Source organism: Cyrtonyx montezumae, unplaced genomic scaffold, assembly GCF_038088225.1.
Source record: "Cyrtonyx montezumae isolate F1298 unplaced genomic scaffold, pur_monq_1.0 scaffold_20, whole genome shotgun sequence".
Classification (NCBI taxonomy): domain Eukaryota; kingdom Metazoa; phylum Chordata; class Aves; order Galliformes; family Odontophoridae; genus Cyrtonyx; species Cyrtonyx montezumae.
Window position 1 is genome coordinate 6,976,294 of NW_027071937.1, and position 26,578 is coordinate 7,002,871.

At 46.5% G+C, this 26,578-nt stretch overlaps 1 protein-coding gene across 1 annotated transcript in view; it reads right to left on the reverse strand.

The window, feature by feature from the left end:
- The window catches only part of PAPPA (pappalysin 1), a 169,100-nt gene that overhangs the window by 39,602 nt on the left and 102,920 nt on the right, over nt 1-26,578 (reverse strand). The window contains exons 11-13 of the mRNA XM_065737615.1: nt 11,406-11,519; nt 10,883-11,018; nt 6,773-6,986 (exon numbers count right to left, since the gene is read on the reverse strand). Of these exons, the coding sequence (XP_065593687.1) occupies nt 6,773-6,986; nt 10,883-11,018; nt 11,406-11,519 (464 nt within the window). The remainder of the gene's footprint in view (nt 1-6,772; nt 6,987-10,882; nt 11,019-11,405; nt 11,520-26,578) is intronic.

Below are 26,578 nucleotides of genomic sequence, written 5' to 3' on the forward strand. Positions count from 1 at the left end.
ATAGCACACTGTCTGCCAGCAGTATGGCTGAAAGGTGATGGTCATCACAGAGCATGATGACTCTGACTTCAGTAGGATTCCTCCATACCAATGGTTTCATGCATGTTTTCCACTCACTGTTACTCACCGCCTGACCTGCAAATTTAAACTGCCACCAATTTCACTTTTCACTGATCAGTAAGGCTGTGCATGAGACAGGGGAAGAACAACTGGTTGGTTCATCCTAGTGCCCAGGTAGCCTTCTCCGGAAGGGAAACGAGGTGAGAATAGACAGTGCCCAGTGTGAATCAGCCAAGAGTGTGAACTGCAGCACGTGAGGCTGCCTAGGGCAGCTGGGTAGTCACCAGTTGAGTACATCACCAGTTCATCAGAAGAATGTCTGAACATGAACGCTGAGAGTGTAATCAGTGAATGATGCCTTGTTGAATCCTCACTACATGTCCCAGTTCACCTACATGTGACGTCTAAGCATTATTTCATTCCCTTCCATTTTTCAGACAGTGAAGCTGCCGTATGAGTTCCCTCCATGCCAAGACTCAAGAGACAGGGAAGTTGACTCACTGAGGAAAAAAATGAACACCACTGCCAAAATGGTTTGAAGCACGATATTGCAAACCTTCATGCCCATTGCAAAACACGCAAAATCTGAAAACATTTTTGCACAAAACTTGGAGGAATAAAATAACAGAAGACCTATTTCATTTAATGTCTCATGTGAACCAACATTCAGTGCACTGATGTAGAACTGAATTCAGCCTTGAATGGCTTCCAAGGGAAGGATGAGCCTAAGAAAACTTCTGCAATTTGCACAAAGGGAAATCTGGAGCAACATCACCACAAAAAGTGGCATTGCTTTTCATTTCCATCAATGTAAAGGAGAGAAAGAATCCAGTTTCTTGAGTTCAGATCAGGACACCAGATGAGCAAGCCTGGGCTTAGAAGTCCTACAGAACTGAAACACCACAGACAAAGGCATTAAGAAACACTTATTGTGATGTTCTTCTTTCTGTTTACAAGTCCCCTTGTGGTCTTCTTAACTGGCCAGGGAACATTTTTAGCCACCCCCTCCAGGCTCCAGATTACGCCTCGGTTAGCAGATCATCTGGGCAGCTCTCTCTGTCTGTAACTCTATATGAATGACTTCAGTGACAAACAATACAACCATTCACTTTTTGTAAAAAAACAACCACTGCCACCAAATGTTTCTAATTTAAATATTTCTGGTTCTCTAGCTACTGGTTCCAATTTGGTATCAGCTACTGTCAGCCATAAATCCCAATGAATTTTGAAGTCACGATCTTGAATTGAGTTCTGCAAATGCAGAATAAAGGAGAAATGAATATCTTCAAGTAGGAAATTTAGACAAAGAACCCATCACATCCGTATTACAGAACTGTGGGTTACAGAAGCTCTTGCTTGGGTACTGCCATTTAACAGTGGTTAATCATCACATGTTCCAGAAACTGTGTATTACTCTGGAAAGAAACAATATAGAGTATCTGAACATTAAATCACTTCTAATATAACTCATCTTGCTCCCTGGCGTGGGCCAGCTCAACTCATTTTCTTGCAATCAGAATTGGGTGACTTCATCAACACTACCTACTCCAAGTCATCCCTGGTCTATCCCGACTCCCCAAATGCATCTGCAAATTTATTGCAACAGTATTGGACAAAAGCTAGGAAAGTGACCCAAGGGCCACTCCACATTTCGATATAAATAAGAAGCTAACATTGGTGCCCAGGTTATTCTCTGATATCGTGTATTTTATGAGATCCTCCTCATGATTCACCTGTTCCTGTCCTAGAACAGTATTTTTGGGCCAAGCTGAGTGCAAGGATTTTCTGCAGTTTCCACTGCCCGCAGTGTGTTAAAAACACAGATCACAACAACCCATTTCAATGACGTTAAAAGCCCTGAGCTGAGTTAGTTTCACATGTAGGCTGAAGTTCTGAGCCAGTACTTGCTTTACTCAAATCCATTCTGCCCATCCCTAATCTCAATGAGCTCAGTCATTAGCCTCTAAATCTTTATTTCTCTGTGCCAATATTGGCCCCAGTTCAGCAAGGCACTTAAATATGTGCTTAACTTCAAAAGCATGGTTAAGTCCCACTGATAGATTTGACTACAGGGGGATGTAAGCAAATAGCTTAAGGCTTTGCTAAATTGGGGTCTTGGTGACACAATCCTAGAAACATTTGTATTTTAACATGTTTATAGAAAACTGTAACAATTAAGTGGAACTCTTCCTTCCTCACATAAAAACAAACCAGCACTTCCTCCTTCGAAAAGCTTACAGCAGACAAATGTTTTTTTCCTTAACCTTGAGGTCAAGCACTTTTCCAAAAACTCATCTTCACACAGTGCCCAAATTATTTGTTTCCTTAGAGACAGCTCTGACACACACACACACATATATATATATATGCATGGGTGAGCATAAAAGCATATAGTACACACTTGTGTACAAGAAAACTCCAACCATCATCCTGTTTACAGAGGAAAACATCCCTATTCCTCAGCCCAGGCCAACTGAGGCTGCAGACCTGGAGCATCCTGAGGTTTTGTTCTGTAGCACCACACACACACCTCATGCCCATGTGGCTTTCTGAGGGTGCTTCTGAAAAGATTTACTGTTACACCAGGTTTGTCTTCTTGTACAGATCCCTCTAAAGATCCCTCTCTGATCCAAACATAGATGCGCCATTTGGAGAAGCAAAGGTTGCCTTCACATTCTTTGCTGTAGCTTCAGAAGTGAAAAAGGTATGAACTGCTAGGATGGCAATGAGCTTATCTTCTTTGGATTTCAGAGGAAAGAAATGGATCTCCTTGTATGAGCATAAAAACTGAAAGAAATCTACCCAAATCCTTGGGGCAAGATGGGGACTGGCGAGCCTGTGCTGATCATGACTCCGGCAGAGCGATGCAGCTCTGTCTGCATGCTTGCATCACATCTGGCCCATGAGGGTGACCAACAGCACAGACACCATAGCCACAGTCCGACCCCAACAGCAATCCCAACAAACCTGCAAACGCAAACAGGTGGGGTCAGGAATGCACACCAACACTGGGATTTACTGAAAACACTCAACCCAGCCCCAAGTAGCTGTGGGGGAGGCAGAGGCATGGCTGTCCCCACAGCTGATGGGGCAATGATCCCAGGGATGGGCTTGGTGCACCCCATAGCATGAGCTGTACTGCCCGGAGGCACTATGGAGCCCATAATGCACTCAGGGCCCCACACACCGGGGCAGGATCAGGTGCCTGTGCACTAACAGCCCTGCTGGCTCCCCACAAACAAAGAAATGGCATCGTGTTCCACTTTAATAAAAGCCAAATGATGCCGTTTGCCAATTACCAAAATGGGGCGAAGGTTAAAAACCCACTGAATTATAACACATGTCACGGACCAAAGCTCCTATGATTAACAGTTCTGTGAGAAATTCATTAATTTCACCAGAACCAAGCTGACAGAGATTGTGCTTAATGACAGAACACAGGGCAGGGGAAAGGGGCAGGGGAAAGGCTGCCAACACAGTAAATAGAAAACTGCATTAAATAACAAAAACAGAGATGAGAAGACCTGTTCTTTCAGTATAAAAAGAAAGTATAGCTACAGTTATTTTAAGGGCAATTTTGCTACACTGCTGAAGATTTCATTTCTTGTTGGAGGAGCTGACATTAGGAGAGAACAAGACAAAGTGAAGGGGCTGAAGTAGTTTCCTGCTCCTTGGGACCAGGTAGGATGAAAGAGAAATGCTGCCCAGGAAAAACAGCACTTGGCAGGGAATGCCTGCCAGGGATGGACGACTCACTGCTCGTGTCCCCTACATGGTGACAAAGTCCAAAACCTGACTGCTGAGGAACCACTGCCAAAGACAGCCCAATGCACAGGCTTCCATGGTGTTCAAATGGCCACGGTGGGGAGAACTGTATGATCACTTCTGCACATCACATTTCACTGTCACAGAATCATAGTCATTAAGGTTGGAAAGGACCACTAAGATCATCTACTCCAACAGCAACCCATTGCAACCATGCCCACTAACCTATGTCTGCTCCATGAGGCTATGCAGGAAATCATACAAGTGCAATCATTTGAGCTATATAAGTACAAAACATGTGCCAGAGAACTGGTCATATCTGGTCTAAAGATGTACAGTGAAAATAAAGCACGCTGCTTTTGCAGCCCATCTCCAGCAGTTGGGCAAACTTTTGCTGAAAGAAAAAAAGCTCATGCAGCAGAAAAGACAACAACTGGAAAAACACAACTGGAAAGCGCAGAGAATTTTTTTAAACCTTCTATAAATATCTTTAGAAGGATAGAATAAGGATGACTAAGGATAGCTACCAATAAAGTGAATGGGATTTTCACATTCAAGCTCCTTTTTCTCTTCTAAAATATGAACTGTAATGCATATTCTAAGCAAAAAATAATAAAAGAATGAGCACGTTTTATTATCATTTATTAGGTTGCCCTTAACTCATGGGAGAGATCCATTCATCCTCAAAATAAAAATGGTGTTAACATTTAAGGGCCAATATATTTCTTTTCCCTCACATATTTAAAATCTGCACCCTTGCCTAGAAGTGCCTGTATCTGCCTATAAATCCTCTCCAACCAAAATAATTCTCCTTGAAGAGAGAGAAATAATATCTCTTGAAGAGAGAAGCCAAAAAGCAGGCAAAAATATCCATGTTTATCTAAGGAAAATGAAAGCAGTGAAGTCAATGCTTGTGCATAAGATGGGAAAGTTCCTCTAAAAAATAACTACATAAAAAGAAATCGTATCAGGCGTATGCAACCACTGGGGAAACAGGAGTAGGAAGTGTGGGCTGTGTGGGACCAGGCTCAAATGGGGTCTGGCAAAGAACATGAGCGATAGGAGGGGAGCACCCAGCTCCTAACCTGGTTGAGATTAGATGCAAAGAGTTGCTCCCTATGTTGTTCCTGGATTGGGGACCACAACGAAGCAGCAGGAGAGCAAAGGGCCTTGATGCTCACCTGTTTCCAGGCTGCACAGCTCAACACACAACATCCCAGGTACCTGAACTGCTCAGAGCTCACTGTGCAGAAGACAGCACACACCATCACCCCAAACGATCCCACTGCAGGGCCAGTTGGATATCTTCCACTAGAGCACTGCAGTCAGTGGAAAAAAATCCCACTGATTTCAACTGGCTTTGGACCAGGGCTCTCTTTCAGGCTCTCGTTCCTTGACTGACATGGGCAACTCAGCGTCCAGCCCAGCACCACAAGGTGCAAGACCTGCAACGTCCCCTCAAAGGAGCGAGTCTGTGACTGATGTGTTAGAGAGAGCAAGGGGCTGGGATGGTTCAGTGCATGGGTAAAGCAAAAGGCCAAAAAATCAGGGGAAAGAAAAGGAAAAAAAACAACAACAAAGCATGGAAGAGAGGGTGATCCTTCTTCAAGAGACTTCTAAAGGCCGCGGTGCTGCGCTGCAGAGGCTCTCTGAAGCTTTGCCTTAGGGGATGGCGTTTTTTATTAAGGAAATAACTCTCTAAACACAGAGCACTTCTAATTTCATAAGTGAACAAATGGTTCAGTCCCTACTGCAAACTTGAGAGGAAGGAATGTGGTGCCATGCCGGAGCCCACACGAGCTCCCCGTGCTTTGCACTGTCTCCTTCCACGGGTCCTTCTCCCTCTGTGTCCCTCCTGCATTGGGCTTTGGCCAAACTTGCACAAACTGCGCTTCCCATCTGCAACTCAGTGCTGCTGTCTTTGGGCCTCTCGATTTATACAACCTATTGCACAGAACGATCAGACTCCTCGAATCTAGGTCAGAACACACTGACTGGATTGATTTAGCTATAGATATACTCTTTCTTTTTTTTTTTCTTTATTATTATTTTCCCTTCCCTCTCCCCTTTCTCACCCTTCCCCCCCTTTTTTCCTGGAATCAAAGCAACTCCTAAAAGCACGCCAGAACATTATCAAAAACCTGACAGCCTGCTTAGGAGGCTGAGCAGAGCTTTGCTGGGATGTGCGACTTGTTTTACTATTGCTACGCTATGACGACCGCTCACAACTTGGAATTCACAGCGGGGAAAAAAAAATGATTCTTTCAGGGGTTTTGCTAAATTCTCCCCTCTTCTTTTCACCGCTTCGCTGAAAAGGCTCCGCAAAGCTGCCGCACCAGAGGCCACGAAAGGTCACCATCTCTGTGGGATGCTGTAAAGCAGAGACCGAGAGGGGTTGGTGGTGATCTATTGATGTGTCTGCAATAACAACAAGAATAAAACGGCAGCCATAAACCTTTCATCCTGGGGGGTCCCACTGAGCTTTTCAGAACGCGGGAAGGATCCGGAGAGGTGCGGAGGGCACCGCCGCAGCCGTGGGAGCACCGCGAGGGCCGGGAGCGCAGGGCTGAGCACCCGGCAGGATGAGGGGCATCACTCTGTGCCCGCACGGACGCTTCCATGGGAGGTCCACCAGCACTTCGGCAGCACAAAGCCGGCCGGATCCAGGCCTACGTGTGAGCGGCTGAAAGCGGGGGGATGCGCGGGGTGTTAACCGGCCCCAGTTCCGAGCCCAGGATAAAGGAGGGAGGAGAAAGGAAGAGGAAATAATTCACTAGCGGTATCCTATGCGGGTTAAATGCCCCATCCATCCTGCTCAATAAGAACAGCGCCGGTTTCTCAGCGGCAGCACAAAGGGGTCAGCAGGGTTCAGGCGCGGTGCCCCCCTGCCCTCCCTCGCCCGGTGTAGGGCGGTGGGTGGGGGCGAGGGCGCGGGCCGGCGGCTCACCTCTGCTCCGCCGGGCTGTACGTCTGTCCTCGCTGGCAGCTGCTGACGGTGATGGGGTCGAAGTTGTGGAAGGAACGCAGGGCCACCCCGGAGATGGCCACAAACTGGGAGCTGAAGCTAATGAGGACAGCCTGGGTGTGATAAAAAGGGTGACTGAGGTCATGGATGACGGGGATAATCAGGGGATTGTTCCTGCAGCTCAGGACGTGGACACCTGCCAGAGGAGAGACAAGATCAGAGGAAGGGTCAGACCGAGCACAATCACTTCCCGAAGCCGTGAGCACTTCAGAAGCATTTCACCCATAGGAATGGCCCTATAGAGCTGAAAAGTTATGGTAAGCTGCCTGGAGGGGCTTCCCAAATCACTCCGGAGAGCTTAGCACAGAAGTATATCCCTGCAGACAGCTGAAGAAAGGCTGCCATTCTCTCTGCGAGCGCGGCAGGCTCTCAGAGCTGGTTCTTTAGACCACAGCCACATTTCTATTGTGCTCTGTTAAATCAGGAGCAACCATCACGGAGGAAGCGGAGTTGAGCTATTGTGAAACCAGTTGGAGGGGACAGTTGGAGCCTTTATCCCGTGCATCAAACGGGACCGGCAGGCTGGGTGGCTTTGTGCACCACGGCAGTGCATCAGTGGCTTGTTTGTAGCTGTGCATGTCATTAGCGCCCAACGTGAAACTTTTCCTTTTTTTTCCCTGCATCACCTCTATGCCAAACGTGCTCAGTTTTGCTCTTCATAAATGGGTTTCAGCCTTGGGATACCTCGCTCTCCTCTAAAAAGGGCACAGGTGATCCTGAAGCAAGAAGTGAGGGCAACGGACCCACAGAACAGGTGAGCAGAAAAGAACTGTGTCTCAGGACAAACGAGCGTCTCAAGCGATGGAGGTGCTCAGCAGCACCAAGAAGGCACTGAGGGGACTCTGCAGTCCCCTTTCTCCAGCAGAGGAGGTGCTTGGTGGCCATAAGGATGAAATCCCCACCCGCCAGCAAAGGCGACAGGAGTTCCCACTGGCCCAACCCACCCAGGGGCAGCTGGGAGGACAGACAGCCACGTCCTGGCCTCCAACCCCTGCCTCCAGGCCCGGCTGGGTGCCTGACGGCACAGCCCAGCTCCGTGGCATCGCTCCGAGGATCCACTTGGCTTCAGCTCCACACGCGTCGCTGGAGCTCCCCCAACAACGGCCTTGGCCCAGGCCCTTTGGCTACCCCGATACACTCCCGACTTTGAAATAAAACAAATCCTATTTGCATGTTTAACTGGCTCGGGGATCTCTATTATTACTGTTATTATTTTTTTCCAGTTCAGGTTTCTTGGTTCAAAAGGGTTTTCATTTTTTTTTTCTTTTTCTCCTTAGAAAGTGATTTCCTGTGAATTAAGACAGACTTCTGACCACTCTCTTTAAACATCTATCTCCCACCCTCTGCTTTAAAACAATCTTCCTGTAATAAAAAAAATAAAAAATAAAGTAGAAGAAAAAAGCCAACCTCTCTTTGTTTTGGTCTTTATCTGACCCTGAAATAACCTCCCTGTCTACTTGCCTCCCACAAGTCTTTTGATATCAGCTCCTTGTGGAACGGTGCACGTTTCTCACTTACAAACAGGTGCAGTTAATACTTGAAATCCCGAGTTCCCAAATTCTTTGGAAGTTTCTGCCTTCTCTGATGGAAAGCCAAAAAAGACCTTATGGTATGAGGCTGTTTATTCACTTCAGTTTCATTCCTCACACTCAGGTGGTGTTCACAACAAACCAGACCTCAGAGCTGTGCTGCAGTTGCTGGTGTTTTCTGATCCCAACAACTTAAATGAGGGCTTAACAAGTCAGGTTCACTTAATCAACCTGGCTTCATCAGCAAAAAACAATCACTCAAGACAGCACATGAGCCCATGGCAGGGGGGTGAGAGCTGTCCCCATGTTTGCCCCATAGTTCTGTGCCCACCCACTGAGCCCTCAGTGCCTCCTGCAATGCACCCAGCAGCTGAACCCCAGGATCTACAAATGCTCTGAATTAACAGTGCTGGCGTTTGGCATCCTAGCCTCTCCATCTCCTACCAAGGCTCAAAAGAAGTTTCTCATTATTTTCTGGGAGTCCACATGGAAAAAAAAAACCAAACAAAAAACAACCTTGCTCTGGTCAGACAGGAAACAGCACTTCTGGATACAGTGCACTCTGCTCATGGGTGTGAGCCTTAGCACGCTGAGGACTGACCAAGCTTCAAATCACTGCTTCTACCTTCTGGCTGTACTTGTCATTTGCCTCTGCTTAGGGCTGGCCAACTGTCCGAGGTCAGTCCTGCTTCCAGTGCATGCCAAAGTTTGCATCTCAGCTGCAGCTTCCAGCTTGCCAGCATGATAATTCCAAAATACCAAACGACACATACAGGAAAAGGGCTTCATGCTGCACTGAGACCTCAGTGAAAGCAGCAATGGGAGCTCTGTGTGAGTGAGAAGTGCTGGGTAACCTACCTACACCTCTGCTCTGCTCCAGGAGAGCCTCCCTGAGAAGGTCGGAAGGGATTTTCCACAAGGAAGGGAACATCTCAGCTGTGGAGATCTGCAAGCATCGGTTTGAACTGTGCCAAAGCCATGTTGCAACTTCATCGAGGATTTCAAAACCTCACCCTCAGTTTCCTCTTTGCTCCTCTTTCTTGTTCTCTTTCTCTCATAATCTGTCTGTCTCTTTACAAAATACGGCATTAAGTATTTGTTGGCATGCTTGCGTCTCCGTCATTTATTTCTCAGAGGGAAAGAGGTATGTGCCACTGTTTTGCAAATGGAGGATAAAATCAATCCAAGGTTCTGGCCAACTGGGAGCTACTGACTCAACCTGCACAATGACTCTGAATTTCTGTTTGTTCTCTGACCAGACACCACATACACTGTCTTTCTCCTGTTCTGCATCCCACCAGCACTACATATTACACTGGACACTCATCCAGCACCTTTCAGTTGTGTGTGTCCCTTCTTCTCTTCACTAGGAGGAAGTTCAATGGAGCTTGAGCTTGTTGAAACCACAAAGTTCAGGTCACACAGAAAGCTGGGGGAGGGGGCTGTGTTTCCTTAGAAACTGCTTTCAAGATGGCATTGTCAGCTTTCTTTCTGGTGGATAAAAGGGCAAACGAAGGCTGGAAAAGAACTATGCCAAGCCTGCCCTAACACCTTGCCAGAAGCTAGGAAGAGCTCCTTGGTCCAGGAGCTTAAATGCAGCTGTAATCAGAGCACAAGACACAACTTTCCCAGGTATTTGTGCACAGAATAGAGGCACAAATGGTTTATTCAGGGACTTCACCATGACTAGCAGGTGCATAGCTTCTGTCAGGACAGGCTTGAGGCATTGCATCTTCCATTCAGCTCATGTAGGCCCTGGGGTTGGACCTTCATCAAACCTGGCACACTTTGCATGGAAACCTTTGGTCTAGATGAGCTGAAGTTTCTCATGAAGACCTTGTTACCCCAGAAAGAAAAGAATCTGTGAGAGTAATAAAGCTTTCTCATTGTAAGGCATCAAAGCATCTTGATGATGATTTTCTTACACTGGACAATGGCACCAGCAAATGGCATTCACACAGCTGGCTCAGCAGCCATCCCCTGGAGCCCCTCCAGAGCTTATGGGAGGCATTACAATGCAGCTTCAGAAGCTGCAGTTTCCAGGCCATTAAACAGCTGTGGAAACCTCCCTGTGAGCAAGACTAGATGCAGCCCCCTCTGACTGGGCAATCCAACCAAAAACACCTTGTGAAACAGAAGCATTTGCTGCTCCAGCTGCCACAGAATGGGGTTAATGTCTCACTCTCTGCTACCAGCAATTCATCTGTATCACTGTAAATGTCCCTCCGGGGGGGGGTCTCTGCATGAAGCACTAACATGATCTTATTCTAATGACTAAATGGGAACTAAACGCTTCTGAAAATGGAGTAGTGTGGAGAAATGTCTGGGCAAAAATGTTCCACTGCTTTCAACAGACTCCAGTCAAACTCAGGTCTTGGAGCATTAAGCAACCACTCTTTTTGTCTGACCTTGAGAAAACTAAGTAGGAGTACTGGTCATAGTTTGTGACTGGGGGTACCATTACGTGAGCAATAAAGAGGGTCTTCAATCACCGAGATCTCACCGAGATCGTGGCTTTGTTCTTTGGTGTCAAACAGCTGCACACCAATGGTCTCCTGCTTCTGATCCAGGTAGTAGGTCCCATCAGTGACCAAGTGGACAAGGACTGCCGCAGCCACCATCGGTGTGGAAAAATAAGCCTGGGAAAAAAAAAGCCCCACATGGGTTGAGATGGAGAAAAGTGCAGATTATGCTGAACTTTTAAAAGATCGGTTCCCATTCCAGGTCACAGAGATGACTTCTATTTCAATCTCTCCTTTACAAATTAGCTTAAACTTGAGTTAAAAAGATCTGCAGCTGGAGCTGAAACCTCTAAGTAACTCACTACACCTGCCACAGCAATGGACTTCACCTCTGGCCCTCTAAATGGTATTCAGAGACTTTGGTTTGACATTTCCCACTAAACAGGCTTCAAAGAAAGTTGCTGCTTGGCCCTGGGAAAGCAGTCCCATGCTATTTTCTCTACTGGAGGAACTTCACACAAACAGGCAATGAGAAGAGTTGTGAACGACACGTGCACTTCTTACCTTTAGCCAGAAAATGGTCTGTGCCATGTGGGAGTACTGGAAGTTGGCCGTGCAGGGGTACCAGGCATACTGGGACACACCGTCGTTCAAGTCAATCACCTTAGTGCGACACGTCTGAGGGAGGAAAAAGAAATATCCAAACAGATGTTGGTGTCAGCAGGAAAGGACTGTGACTATTTAAAGCAGGGGAAAAGGTCCAGGTGCACTGCTAGGATAAAATAATACACGCCAGTGACATTTCTAAATACCGTGAGATTATTCTCAAGTTAAGTTTCCAGGTCTTCCACCTCAATGAGAAAAACCAAAACACAAAAAGGAGTGCAAGACTCACAGCAGCCGGATGGCAGCCAACAGCTTCCTCTTAATTCGGTGCAACAAGGGCCATGACAGCGTGCAGCCCAGCTCTGCTCCCACCCAAACAGACCGCAGCTCTTCCCTCTGGAGTCGAAGTGACGATCGCTTTTGAACATGCCAACTCCAAGCACAGACAGTCTGCAGATGCTCTCCACAGTACTCAAGCAATGTCCTATTTAAACCTGCATGTTGCTGTAACCCCAGGGAAGCCGCAGATGGCCATATAAACTTGGAAAGAGGCGTAGCCAGGAAAGTCCTGTCTGTACAACCCAATTTCAGCAAACTCGTTTCTCTTTTTGTTCGCTGGTTTCTGTAATTTGAATCATCTTCTTATATCTACAGCACTTTCCATGGCAGGCAGCAATGGGATTATTATTTCTCTTTTCAGAAAAGAGCAAGTAGATGAATCCCAAATGCTGGCACAAATGAAAACCCCAAATGAGAGAATGCCTGAATTTAAGTACCACAGTCTTGCAGTGCCATGAGTATATAGAACCAAAGCTGCAAGGAACAGGATTTACCCTGAAACCACACAACACAGTGAAACTGCTTCATAAAAGAAAAGAAAACAAAACAAAACACAAAGGAATATGCATGATCATAGCCTTCATATAGCCTTCATTCCCCAAGGAAGAAGAAGAAAGGGAAGATGCACAATCCAAACGGCAACAGCTGCACTCTAAGGGTTGCTTCCATCAGAAGAGTACCTGCTGACATCCAAAGCACTTGGGTAACTCACGGGGAGGGAGACAACTCCTCGTGGCCATGCAGTGTGATGGCAGCAGAGCTGTGCAACCCGGGGGGTCCAAGCAGCGATGTGGGGAGCCCGGAGCACAGGCACTTGCATCAGGTGCTAAGTGAAGCCATGCACTTCTGGGGACATTATGAGCTTTCTTTCCAAGACTGGAGAATTAACTGAGTAACCTGATGGTGATGTGCTGCCAGTACAGCCGCTCCCAAAAGCAAATTTCCTGATTATTCAAACAAAAAGAAAACCTTGCAGTATAATGAGAGTATTAATGGAGGTGCTTTTAATCTTTCAGTCCTATGCCTGTTTGGTAGCTGTGTGAGACCTCTTGGTCTCAACAGGCAAAGTCAGTGCAATACAAAGAGAGCCTGGGAACGAGAAACCAGATTGGCCAAGAGTGAGGTAATCACTTCTATAATCTTGAGTCCCTCAAGATCCAGCACAGAGGAATCTATGGGCAAAACATAAATCAGCTTCAATGGGCTGGAAGAAGATTTTTAGTTTATTTATTTTTTAAAACAACTGTGACCAAGCTTCATTGAGGCTAGCCAGTGGATAGTGTTACATTTTACAGCAGAGCAAGGCTTTACATAAACTATCTTTGGCATCTGAAATCCAGTCCAGCAATTCGACATGTACCATTTCGCAATTCTCCCTTCTTGCATTTTCAGCAGCCTGTCTCTTGTTGGGAGCGTGGTTTTTATTTTAATACCTCTCCAGCCAGGGAATTGATCTTACCCACATCTGCAATTTATATGGTCAGAGAGCTCTTTGACATGAACCAAGGTCTCATTACTTTTATGTGATTTTGTTGTTATATCTCCTCCAGCTCTACTGCTCCAAAAAGGTGGTTGAAACAAACAAGATTCCTGACGTTCAGTGTGTTTTAAGTGCCACTTGATGGATGAGTGAAAACCTGTATTGAAAACTTACCCGGACCTTCACCAAAAGTTTGAATCAAACCCAAAATAAACCCCTGCTGAGGTGGACTGGAAATCTCTGATAACTTTTAAATGCCTTATTTGATTTGTGTGCGTGTGTGAACTCCAGCACTCCGGTTCTGCCTGAGACTATCAGCAAAAACCTGAACCTTGCATAAAGAGCCTGTGTTCGAGGCCATGCTGCTGGGTTTTGCCTCCTCGGTGGAGTGCTCTGGTTCCAGCAGGTTAGCCAGGCTCCCTCCTGATGAGGCTTATCCATTGCTCCTCAGCCAAGGGATTCAAAACAGCACCAGGGTAAAACGTTCTCCCACCAGAAGAGCATGACTGGCAAGTACAGGGAATGTCCAACAGACATGACATCAGGAGTGACTTCAAGAGCCTCTCCTACACGAGCTGCTATCTAGCAAATCTACCTGGTGCTAACATATTCTTATTTTTAGTAACAACCTGACTGGATAAATGGTCCCAATAATCTACTCGTGGCAAACATATCCCCTTTTCAATTCTAACAAGCAATGGAGTGTCATCCAACAATTGCAAAGTCAGTCAGTACCACTTGCTTGTACAGCCCCTCTGCCTCCAGGGCATCCCTAGAAGATATCAGCAGTGTGAAGGCATCTATTACTGAACTGCCATCACTCCTAAGACACAGGTGAGTAGTACGGGACAGCTGCATGCAGGGGAAGGAGAAGGACAGACAAGAAAGGAGCACAAAGAGACAAAAAGATTAGAAAATGGTATCTCAGTGTATTTCAATGGCCTAGAAGACAGCATCACCGCTCCTCATGGCTACAAATTCATGCTTAGGAGAAATAAATTATTTCTTAACATCCTCCTGTTTGCTACAATGATGAAAAACAGCAGCTAAAGCACCTGACAGCTGCGGAGGGAAGAAGGGATAGATGTACTTTTCATTTCAGGGTGTTACCAAACACTAAAGTATTTGCTTTGAAGAATGACGGAATCAGGCAAGGCTCAAAACTTCACTCACTGGGGCTTATCCAGGTTCTCAGCCCCACACAGCAATGGGAACCATAGGAGTCCAGCCCCTGTTCCAAAGTATTTGGGGACTATTTGTGTCTACTTACTGGAAGCCCATGCCATACCCCTCCCTAGAAAGCTGCTTTCAATTAAAAAAGTTTATGTCTGTTCCTTTCAGAGGTTCTAATCCAGCTTGTCTCCCACCCACACATTTTGTACACAAACACTGAAAGGCAGAGCGTGGCCACATAGCACTGTGGGATCTTCTCACAAGAGGGAATGCCTGGAGGATTCCCTCTGACTGATTTACACAGCCCCCTGTCAATCACAGGGACAGCGTGTTCTTCAAACCACCTCTCCTGTTCTCCTTCTCTCACTCAAGGGGACCAAAGAATGTGTCAGCAGGAAGGAAAAAGTGATCAATCAGGAGTGCTCAGTTCATTGCCACATCTAAGAAACATTTAGTATTGCAACCAGCTCCATTTCCTCATAACATTTTTTCCCTCCAGGTAATGTGGGAAAATCTGTTGAAGACCAAATTTTGGAAGGCAGCCTTGTGAACGTTGGCCCAGCCATCCCATGAGTAACAGGTAGACAGCAGACAGCACGGGAGGATGTTCCACTGTAAGCCCATACCACGACTGGAGCAATGGTGTACACCTTTGGCCTCCTAGAATCATCATAGAATCATTAAGGTTGGAAAAGACTTCTAAGATGACCAAGTCCAAGCCCAGCCCACCCTCACCATGCCCACTGACCCTCAGTGCCACATCTCCCACCTCTGGGGACTGTGACTCCACCTCTTCCATGGGCAGACTGCTCAAGTACTTGATCGCTCTTTAGGTGAGGAAATTTTCCCTAATATCCAACCAGAACCTTCTCTGGTTCAACGTAAGGCTACTACCTCTCATTGTACTGCTGTTGAGAAATGCTGTGTTGTGTTGGAGGGATCTATTGCCAGCACACCACAAGTTAAGGATCACTGTTTCTGAGGGCTGGGCATGTGGTCCCATCACTGGGCTTCTCCAGCCCACGTCGGTAAGGTGAGAATGATACTGCCCCATGTCACAAAGGTATCCTGAGGGTAAATGTCATTGCCCCATCTCTGGAAGCATTCAGGACCAGGTTGGATGGGGCTCTGGGCAGCCTGACCTAGTGGTTGGCAACCCTACCCATGCCAGAGGGTTGGAACTAGATGATCTTTAAGGTCCCCTCCAACCTAAGCCATTCTGTAATTTCATGATAGCCACAAAAAAGGTGCTCAGATGTTATGAAGAGAAGCATACATGTGAAGGAGACGTCTCCCACAGGAGTGGGTTAAACTTGCATCGATGACGCCCGGCCCTGTCCTTCCCATTGAGCAAGCACAGCCCAGCACCGCAGGCTATGCAGACACTGGTAGTTCTCAACTCTCACATCTTTGTATCAAAATAATCCTAAATGCAGACAGGCAAAGCTGCTATTCAAACTGGGACACTGCCCTGCTCAGCGCTGGCACCCGCGGTGGGAGCGGACGTGCCTGTCTGCGCGCCCGCAGGCGCCTGCACACAGCAAATCTGTCTGCTCCCCAAACCCATCTGTTCCCCATGGCAGGGCTTTCTCCAGACCGTGTCTCCAGGCTATGTATGGCTGGGAATGGCCATCACAAGTGTTTGTCCATCGGACAGCAGAGAGCAAAAGGGTGAAGTGGCTATCACATCCCGAACACCACGCCTCTCCCTCTTTATTCCTGCCACTTCTGCACTGAGACAACGCTGTGGGTTTCTGGGACAAAACCCTGTCCCATTTACAAAATAGTAACTCCAAAACAAACAGGAGGAGGATCCGCTGATAAAACCCACAGTAGCATCTATTTGTGGAGCACAGAACATCCCAAGTGAGGCTGTATAAGCACATGGAAACACTCACACACCGACAGATCCATGCAGGCACAAACAGGACATTGTGTTGTTTGAAGATCCAGCTGAAGAACAGATTTCAACTGTACTAATAAACCCTAATTAACCTCTAATTTTTAGCATTCTGCTCGACAGTATGTTATTTATATTTAACTCAACAAATACCAGAGCATCCCAACCATGACACATGCATCGTTTTTAACACATGAAAACCTCCTCTCTCTGCTGCCAGAAATGGGGGCTGACCAATACACAGACATCTTATTCTTCAGTATGCTATTATTTGTGCAGACTTAATGTCAGTTTTTCCCACCGATGGTGCAGTTGCTAAATATCAGAAAGGTTCCTGCCTGTCCATTGCCCAATATTAGAAGGCAGCTTGATTGCCACATGGACACCACCCAGTTTCCTACTGCAGCACAGACCTCCAATCTGTTCTGAAAGCTGTTGCACTGCTCTTCTCATTTCAGCTGGAAAATGAGTTGGAGTTACAGAAGATAAAAAAGAAACTGTCCATATTAATGAGCACTGGACCATTACAAAGGCCACCGTTTGGGTTCCAACAAACACCACAAAAATCAGCCAACTTCTAAGACCATTTCAAACCCCTAGAGCTCACAGCTCAGATGGAAATTGTATACAAATAGCCTGAGCTATGGGACCTCAGACATTTTGCCCTGGGTTTTCTTCTAGGTCCTAATCAGACATACTGTAGGACAAACCTCCTCGCTAGCATTCTGGATGTGATATTTCCACCTTTCTGGATTTGTCCTGTCAGAAGAATCAAGTCAGCAGCTGAATCAGAAAATCATAGAATCATTAAGGTTGAAAAAACCAATAAGATCAGCTAGTCCAACCACCAACCCGTGTCTGTGACTGCTCTGACCATGTCACAGTGCAACATCTGCCCTTTCATTGAACATCTCCAGCAATGGTGACTCCACCAGCTCTGGTCAGGATGGGGTCATTTCATGTTGGCCTCCTAAATTTAAGGAAAACATTCAAAGTTACTTTATCGAAACTGGTATCTGTGCATTACTTTTCAGTGCAGGAACCATGGATTTACAACACTCTGCTGTTGTAAAAGCAAGAAAGAAAACCAAAACAGATTCAGTAGCACTCGTCACAAGCATATCATAATGGGATTTGTGTCCTCTCTCTTTCAGGAGCCTTCCTGCCCTGTAATCTTCTTCCTCATCCTAAACAGTAACACTCCCTTACCTCCAATATTTATAAACTGCAGCTTCTACTCCAAACCTCTCCTGGTCCTCTGTGTCTGATTTGTACAACTGTTCAGCACTGGTGCTTTTAAAGTGGTAATGAATGAGTTTGAAAATGCAGTCTGAGTAAGTTTCGTGCTCTTGCCTGCTTTTGCCTGTTTTCACTGGGGTACTTACAGGCCTGAAGGCAAAAGAGAAGTAACTGTAGTATGGTTGTTTTTCTCTGGGACAAAGGCATGCAGGCAGGTGATCAACAGAAAAGCTTTATCAACTGGAAGCTTGAAACTCCTGGGGTAACACACTCATGCTGTACGACTCTCAGATTCAGTTGGCTCAGAAATAAGAGGAAATCACTTCTGTCAATTTTACCTGTGTAATGAAGAACAGGATTTGGCAGTGGGACTGGAAGGCAGACTGTGTCTCATACAGGATGGAATAAAGCCCTTCTGCCAGTTGCTGTGTCCAGTTTCAGCACAGCCCCTTCCCATTTGAATTGGGAGCAGCTGATGGTGTCTGAAACTTGCAGACCTGGCATTCAATTAGCCTGTTACTACAGTTTTCTTAACAAAGAACCACAATTTTCAGCTGAAGGTTTGGCTGGATTTTTTATTAATTGAGAAATGACCTTTAAGTGCGTGGAAATACCAATGCTGGCATCTGTAGTTTGCTTGCAGTATGACAGGATGATAAATTCCTCTACTTACACAGTAAAAAATGATAGTGTTCATTACCAAAGGGAAATTTCTCAGGGTAGAGTACTGGATGTAACACAGGGCTCCCATTCAGAAATGAGCAGGAGATGCAAGGGCTATTTTATTTTGTCATGTAAGTTGACTTAATTTCAGGAAAGCAAGCGAGAGCTGAAGGGATTTCCATGAGATGATGGCCCAGACTGCATGTGCATCCAACGTGTGTTATTAACTTCAGCTCTCTCAAAGAATGCAGTTATTTCACTTCCAGAGTCCATATAAGCAATGCCCTTCAGTTTTTAAATCACGCAGACCTGCACTCTTTCAGCTTTCCTTTGAATTTCTGTTATCTCCAAATTCAAAGCAAACTTCATTTAAAACAAGTGAGTTAAAATCAAAATCACACAATACCATAAACTTCACATGGTATACCTAAAAAAACTGTAAATCAGCTCTGACTGGCCCTCTCCCAAACCCACACTGGCTTTGACATCTAGCCAGGTGTAATCAAAATACATAGGATGCTAGCTGGACCTGTGGAAAAAAACAATATGGAGTTTTACCTTTACAACAAAACCCCAACCAGATGATCTCTGCATAGTTCAAAAGATCACCCCCAAAACATCAGTTGATCCAGGGCCAGAAACAATAGAAAAAGAGCGAGAAAAAGAAGGGATTAAATCATCAACTCATCTTTTGCGCAGGCTCGGAAGTGTATGCTACCACTTGGAGCTCAAGGGGGCAATTAGCACTGTTTGCCATTGAGCAATGCACTCTGAATGGGTGCAAAGGCAAGCGATAAGTCGAAGTGCACAGCAACAGAGCACAGCCTTATACCAGGCACAAGAACACATAACTGAACCATTTTCCTGCCATGTGCTCCTGTTCATTCATACCAGCAGCTTGCTCTTCCTTCAGCACAGTGGCAGGACACACGGGTGCTGCTCTCAAACAGCAGCACCTTGCTCCCAGTGCTGGGAGGGTTAAACCAGGCAGGGTTTCACCTGGAAGGATTAATTCTTAGCCCTGACTTGCACTCTTCTATTAGGTTCAGACTTCTAAATATGTCCACCGTTAGAAACAGCAGCCAAGCACGACCTGCTGGACAAACAGCATGAAGAAACAGCAAACAAACAAGACCTCATACTCCACTTCTGCAAACATCAGCCTCATTAAAGTTAATTGACACTTCCAACCTGCAGCGAAAGCTCTGCCTACAACTTCCACATTGTTGCTCACCAACGTGTGAAGGCATTATAGACTGATAAGTGCTTTAGCAGACTGTATATCCATCCACTGGAGAGAGAGGTTAAACAAATACAGTAGCCAGAACGTTATTGTTGGCTGCATGCTCAGGCTCCAGAACTGCCTGTCTCTAACTTGAACCAGCCCAGTCCACTGCCCCAAGGGCTGCACTGCACTGCAGGCCAAGGCTGCCCATGGGGGGGCTGCAGAGAAGCAAAACAATCCCATCCCATACGCTTTTACCACTGAGCAAAAGGCTTTCTTTCTTTTTCTTTTTCTTTTTTTTTTTTTTTATTCCTCTTTGACTGGAGCATTTCATTTGAGAGCAGCTGGCACCAGGAAATCAAGCTGTTAAAGGCAGAATGCGTGCCACGTACTGGGAGGATCTTAAACGTAGTTTTGTATTGTTGTATTGGTGGATTTGTCTCACTGGGTCCATTGTAGTTTTGCTAGCTTGGCACTCCTGCAAGGCAACGCAGGACCGAGCTTGTCACAGTCTGCTCCACAACATCCCCTCCTTCCTACCTACAGCGGGTCCCATAAATTTACTCGGACGAAGGAAGCACACAGGGTGCTGGACAAAGCCCCGAAAGCAACAAACAACAAATCCTGAAGAACTTCAGCTTCACCTGTTCAGAGTGTGGGCACGCAGAGATGCTCAGAAGCACTTGGGCAGCGCTTCTGATACGAAGATAGACAAATAGGATCAAAAACCAAGGTGGCAGCTGCCATGAGGTGCAGGACAGGTGCCACCAGAGCAATAAGGACACTGCTGAGCTTCTGCAGCCACAGCGAGCAGCCCAGCAGTGGTTAATGTCAGCTCCGACCACATGATCGCATTCAGGAAAGGTCAGAAGAGTGATTTTTCTTTTGAAAACATCTGTGTGTTTAAAGAACAAAACTTTCTCATGTGCAGAAAACCAGGGGTTTCCAGCGCTTTTTATTTCCAGAGTTGGAAGTCATGCTTTTCAGCTTTGTTTAGGGTTAGGGACATGTAAACACGCTGCACAAACCGCACGTAACCTTCACAAAGCAGCACTTCCACAGGCAAGGAGAAGTGGGGGTGCCAAGCCCCCCATCCCCATCTCCTTTTCTCTCTCAGTGCAGATCAGCTGTCCTTGCTGAGCTCCCAGACACCCAGTCGTTGCCCTCCCCTATATGAAGACATCCATATGCCTCCATTCCCAAGGGTAGAGGTCTGCTCCTGCCTGTCAGCAGGCTTTAATTGGTCACATCTTGGGAGATGATGCATTGGGAAGAGGCTCCAAGCAGAGCAGCAAGGGGAAAACAACAGCAGGGCTCCCAGGCTGCGTCAGCACAGCAAGCTGGCTGCACCTACACTCCAGCCAGCCCCTTGATTCCCTACCTATCTCCCCAGCTCCACCTCAAAGTGCATTCATTAGTTAAGATTAAACTAGTCTGAAGCTTTTTTTGCTTAATACCTGGAGGTACGGCCTGTGGTATGCAAATCACAGGGTCCCCAATTGCTTCCCTGAGCTTTTCCCATTGGAAAGCTGAGGTCATGGAGCTGCTGCCACACAGTCAAATTCCTCGGGGTGAGCTGGGCCCTGCAGTCCATGCACATCTGCAGCCACACAGAGCTGTGGGTGCAGGTGTCTGGGGATGCCCACCACCTCCCTGCAACTCCAACGCAGACCTGGTTGTTCTGAGGAACCCCAAGCTCCAGCAGATCAAACCAGGAGACCACTTGTGTCCCTGTTGCTTTCATGCTGCCATGGGGTCTGAAGGATGAGCATCACCTGTGTGGGAAGCTCACAGCTTCTTCAGCCTCACCACCCGTCAGGAAAACACAGCCTTTCCCACCAGAAACAACCACTAGGACAAACAAAAGCTTCCATACAGTGATGCCTTCCTCTTCTAGTGGGTGAAGGTCACACTGTGAACACAGTGCAGTGCCCCACAAAAAGGTCTGCTTTGCCAGAAGGTGGTTTACAAAGATATCTGGATGGAGAAAGGTGAGGAGAAGGGTTAAATGGGGTCTTTGAAAGCACCTGGCTCATTAGGAACCAGTGGGAGTACAAGGTGGTCAAATTGTGTCTGCTCACCAGAGCCACCACTGCAAAGGCCTCAAAGGAAATAGAGATTCTTAAATGTTCCAGGCAACATTTCCCCCCCAAAAAAGAGCATTAATTTGGGGTTCTTCAACAACTACAGCTCCAACTAAGGCAGCGTGACCCACACAATGGGAGCAACCCAAGAGTTTATCCAAGGGGGCCCCAGCTTAGGGATTTTTTTTTTTTATTTTCAAAAGTTATTTATTTTCAGGTGGGGACAGAGGGATTGGCTTGAGGGACTTTCTAATATGGCATGCCTTCAGGACAGGGCTGGGTAAGCATTTTCCTCTGAAAATCATGCCTTATAGAGACATCTTAAGATGAACACCCCAAAACTGAGTGGCATTCAAAATATGAGGTTTCTTATGACAATGTGGGTGAAAATGCCTACAGAACTCTGAACAAGTAGTGCAGACAATCCTCCATTTAAAAGAAAAAATAAATTCCCTGCTACTGGCATGAGAAAGTTTACTTTCAGGCTTAAAGAAATGATCGTGTGGTTTTGAGGATGGCATTCCGTTCTGCTGAAGAATAGCACCCTGCCTGCCTGTCTATCTGTGGCTTTGTAGCTACATTACAATCTTGGAGAGCTCTGTTTACATATTTTACATGTTTTCTTGTGCAGAACATGAAACCAAATTACATAGTAAAGGACGTTACGGTTTCACTCCGGCACGCTTTTCCATCCTCTCCTTCCGATCATGTTTTAATTCCATCCAAAATAATTGACTGCATATTTTTAACTGTGCTCGACTGACTGGCAGTCCTTCACGCAGGTTTGTTTGCTGTTGCACAGGGAAATCATGGAAAAGCTGGAGAAGCTACATGCCAGGGGGGGTAGGGAGAAGACAGCCAGGGCGGGGGTGGGATGAGAAATGCCGAGAACCCTTCATGCATGAACAAAGCAGACGTGTCGATGCATTTATGCAAAATCATTCTGCTCTGAATGGAGAGGGACCCAAGACAAACAACCCGGATGGGATGCAGGAGAGCTATCCCACGCTTATGGCTGGACATGCTCTGCATCTAAAGGATGGTGAGCAGCAGCAGCAGACAGAGAGACTGGCAGGTTGAGGGGCAAGGGCCGAGGAGGGGGGTCTCCTTTCAGAGCAGTGCATGCTAACGAGCACCGCCGTGGTTGAGGGGTCCGGCTTTCCAGCTCGCTGATGCCGGGGGGTCCGAGCTGTTTTCAATTACAGCGTGTAATCTGGGTGGGTGGCTGGGTGTACAGCAGATATGATCATAAAATGGTAAGTTACTTCCTAAAGAAGCACATAATCCTTATTATTATCCAAGACAATATTCCTTTCTTGCCTTTCTTCTCCTTGTCTCTAGCAACAACAAATGGGATGGAATTCTGCTCTCCTTTAGTTAATGGTACACGTTTTCTCATCCTGGGAAGAGACAGCACCAGTTTCTGGCACCTGAGGATTTTTGGTTTGACCTTCATCTCTGAAAAGGTCAGATCGAACCTCTCGGAGAGTACTGATCCCTGCTTTGCTCTCTGCATCATCCTTTGTTTCTTTTATCTATTTTCTGTACTGTACACAAAGGGAACACAGTGTACCAGCCCCTGGTACTCACTGTTCTTTTCCCTTAGATGACTTGCATATGTGTTCTTGAAAAATTATTCTAAAAACTAGTGGGGGAGGGGACTGGAAAGAAAAAAAAATCCCTTGAGTGTTAGGCAAAATTGCTTGGAATCTCCTCTGACATCTCATTGTGTTCTCTCTGTCCTCCCCTAACACAAATCAGTCAGAGGCTACGACATCAGGCATGGGGTCTGCTGGTACTACTGCTGTGAGCAGAGGAGCACTGGCAGATGGGATGCAGAGGTGAGAGGGAGGGATCCACTGTTCATCACAGCAGGAAACAGGCAGCCAGGTGCTGGGCAGCACCCGTTCTCCTGCCAGCTCTGGATCACCTTTAAGGGTAATGCCCTTTCTCAGCCATCTCTCTGTAACTGAGTCTTCTTTCAAGCTATCCCATTTTACTCTCTTTTTTTTCTCCTTTCTTCAGAAACTGAGATTATTTCTGAGCAGAAGCCATAGCACAGATGTGAGCACCACACCTCTGCATGGCCTGCATCCTCCAATGAGGTAAAGCAGCAATGCAAACGTGAAGAAGGACCAGTGGAGCTCCCCAGGCAAAGAACATCATCTAGTCTGGCAAAAAAGTTGCAGCTTTCCAATTAACAAATGTGGGAAACAAGGCCTCTAGCTATTAGAGCAAGAAGTTGGTGGAACAGTAGGTTTATAGTGGGAAAAAAAAGGCCAAACTGTGAGGATAAAATCTGGTTAATTCACAAACAGGATGAAGTGGAGTGGCTGAAAGACCTAAAATGCAGTGGATGTGTTGACCCCAGGACCTCTTCAGGTCTGTGTCCCCAGACACAGGATGACAGCTGGCCCTGAGCAGTTTTCTTCTTATCCAAGATACGAATATTGCCCTTTCAAGATCTTCTGAAATTCCTGATCCTGGGGACACCTGGGCCCAACAATGCCCAGTGCCTGCAATGTCTCTTTGGGAAAGCAAGGTTCAATACTCAAACAGCAGCTTTACATTTCTGTTCCCTGGTTTTCACCTCTATTAAATAGATTGGAAAGCAGAGAATGTGGCTGTGAAAAGGCTTAATCAATCCCTATTCACTGAAAAGTTATGAAATACACCACCACTCAAGACAAGGCGGGTGTGCTCCCCAGAGTTCCCCTGCCTGACCTCACCCGATTTTTGGGCCAGGCTCAGGGTGTACTGCCCAGCTCCTGATGAAGGAGGAGGCTCCGTAGTATCTGGGGGAAGGCTGAAAGGAAGACTAAGTCTTGGGTTCCCTTGAACAAATTTTTGACTTGGAAATTCTCTAAACTACAGTGCATCAGCCAGCCCTGGAAATATGCTCAGACAAATACAGCAAAGCTACATTCCTCTTGCGACAGCCTGTGCAGTGTCCAGTTCATCTTTTTCCAGAACTGGTCTCTGATCGCTCATGGTTCCTCCATTAATGGTTTTTCTTAGCGGATTTTGTACTCAACCTCCAGAGATCAGCAGTTCAAAGCCTGGCTCAGCTATAAATAACAAAGACATTTGCAAAGCAAATCATCTTATTAAAAATGGGGATTTTTTTTTTGTCTTCCACCAACCACAATAAAACTCTTACCATTGAAGAGCAACAGGACTTGGCTGTGAATGGGGAAGTTCAAAAAGGGCCACTTGCAGAGCCGACAGACAGACACCCTCCCTCTTCTCAGCAAGATCACCCCAAAGGAAAGGAATGGCTTCTCCATTAAAAGTTGCAGGTTTCCTCTCTCCCCACTCCTGTTCAAGATTGCCCTACTTGCTGGCTTTACGGGATCTTTGGGGAATTATCTTCAGAGTTATATTTATTAGTCAAAGTAAAACCGTGTGGCAGAGAACTTCATCATTTTCCTCTTCAATTTTGTCACAGTATTTTCTTACCAGCCTTGAAGCTTTCACTCTGCCGTGCTGCTCCTTCCAGTATTCAAAATATTTCTGTGCTCTTGGCTTTGTTTTTTGTTGGAAAGTTCCAGTATACTGCAACTCTAGACATCTTTCTATGGACAGCTGAAGACTATGTTTGTTGCAGTGAGTCTGGATGAGTGCAATTGTGGGAACTGCAATAGGGGCAGGAGGGGGCCTCTATTTGTGGGAAACATGTAATAAGAATCCTCTTCCACAGCTTCTTACTCCATAACAGCCCCTGTGGGGTACCCAGGGGGAGAACAGGGTGTGTTAGTGTGGGAAGAAAAATGAATCCCGGGATCTGCACACCCAGCAGCCTCAGAAAACAGCCCCACTTTCATAAGCCATGCCTAAGATGTGCAGTTCTTCCTGCACAGGGGAAAAGCCAGTATTGACAATGGCACAGGTATAAATACACTATATTCATATATTGTGACTTGAACTAAACAGCTTCTATGCAACTGGGAGGAAACACAATGAAAGACAAAACTGCTGTGGGACTGTTCCTTGGAATCACCAATATAAACACCAAGTTTCAAATCTTGAGCACAGCAAGGTGACCTAAAGATCCATCAGTCCCTTTCTATGCTCCTCAACTATAAAGGCCATAGAGAAACTACAGATAAGCCATTCTCCAGAAGCAGAGAGCCACCAACCAGAGGAACGGAGCAATGGCATGACTTCCCAGATCACTCCAACCATGGCCACTACAACCAGTGAGCAGTGAGGGCATGCAGATTGAGTCCACCAAGGCCACAGCAAGATCCCGATTTCTGGAATTCTACAGGACAGCCATCCTGTCACAGTGCCCACGCACCACACATTCCTACTTCACAGTCCTCACTGATGCAGCTTCACCAGTAATGGTACAGCTGGGATTGGCCATGCAGACCAATGGATGGCTTTCCAAGCTCACACTCTGCTTGGCTCAGGAGTGCTTTACTTGGTGTTGGGAGGCCACGTCCTCCCCCTCCTGCTGGTGACAAGAAGCCTGACCCTGGCTGGGTAGGAACTGGTTGGGGAAACAAGTCTCAGGGGACTTCCAGTAGTGGCAGCTATTCACAAAACAGATCAGTCAGAGTGCCCTTTGTCTGGCTATTTATGCCGACTGGATCTGTCCTTCAGCGAGTATAAATCTGCCCAGAGCTACTGCCTTTTTGTAGTCCTTGCCAGCGTACACCAGCTGATGACTTAATGCTAGCATCAATAATCTTTAGCACAAGAAAAGCCCTGAGAAATAAACAGAGCTGCAGAAAACCCCACACAACCAGTCCATCAACACCGATAATATTTCATGCACGGCGGATGGCAAGGAGAGGCTGTTTACAAACTCACAGCAAGAGCAGGAGGGAAAAGAGCAGCCCAGGAGCGTGCACAGCCCTTATTGCTGAATGCCTCCTGCAGCTGATAACAGGTAATGAGGACCTGCCGAGGGTGCCAGATTAGAAATCAAGCTGTAAAAATACCCTGCACTGGTGCTTGCATTTCTGTGCCGGTGTGATGTTGCTGAGTAGTCTTCTCTGGCTTTAAATATGATGCTGTCAG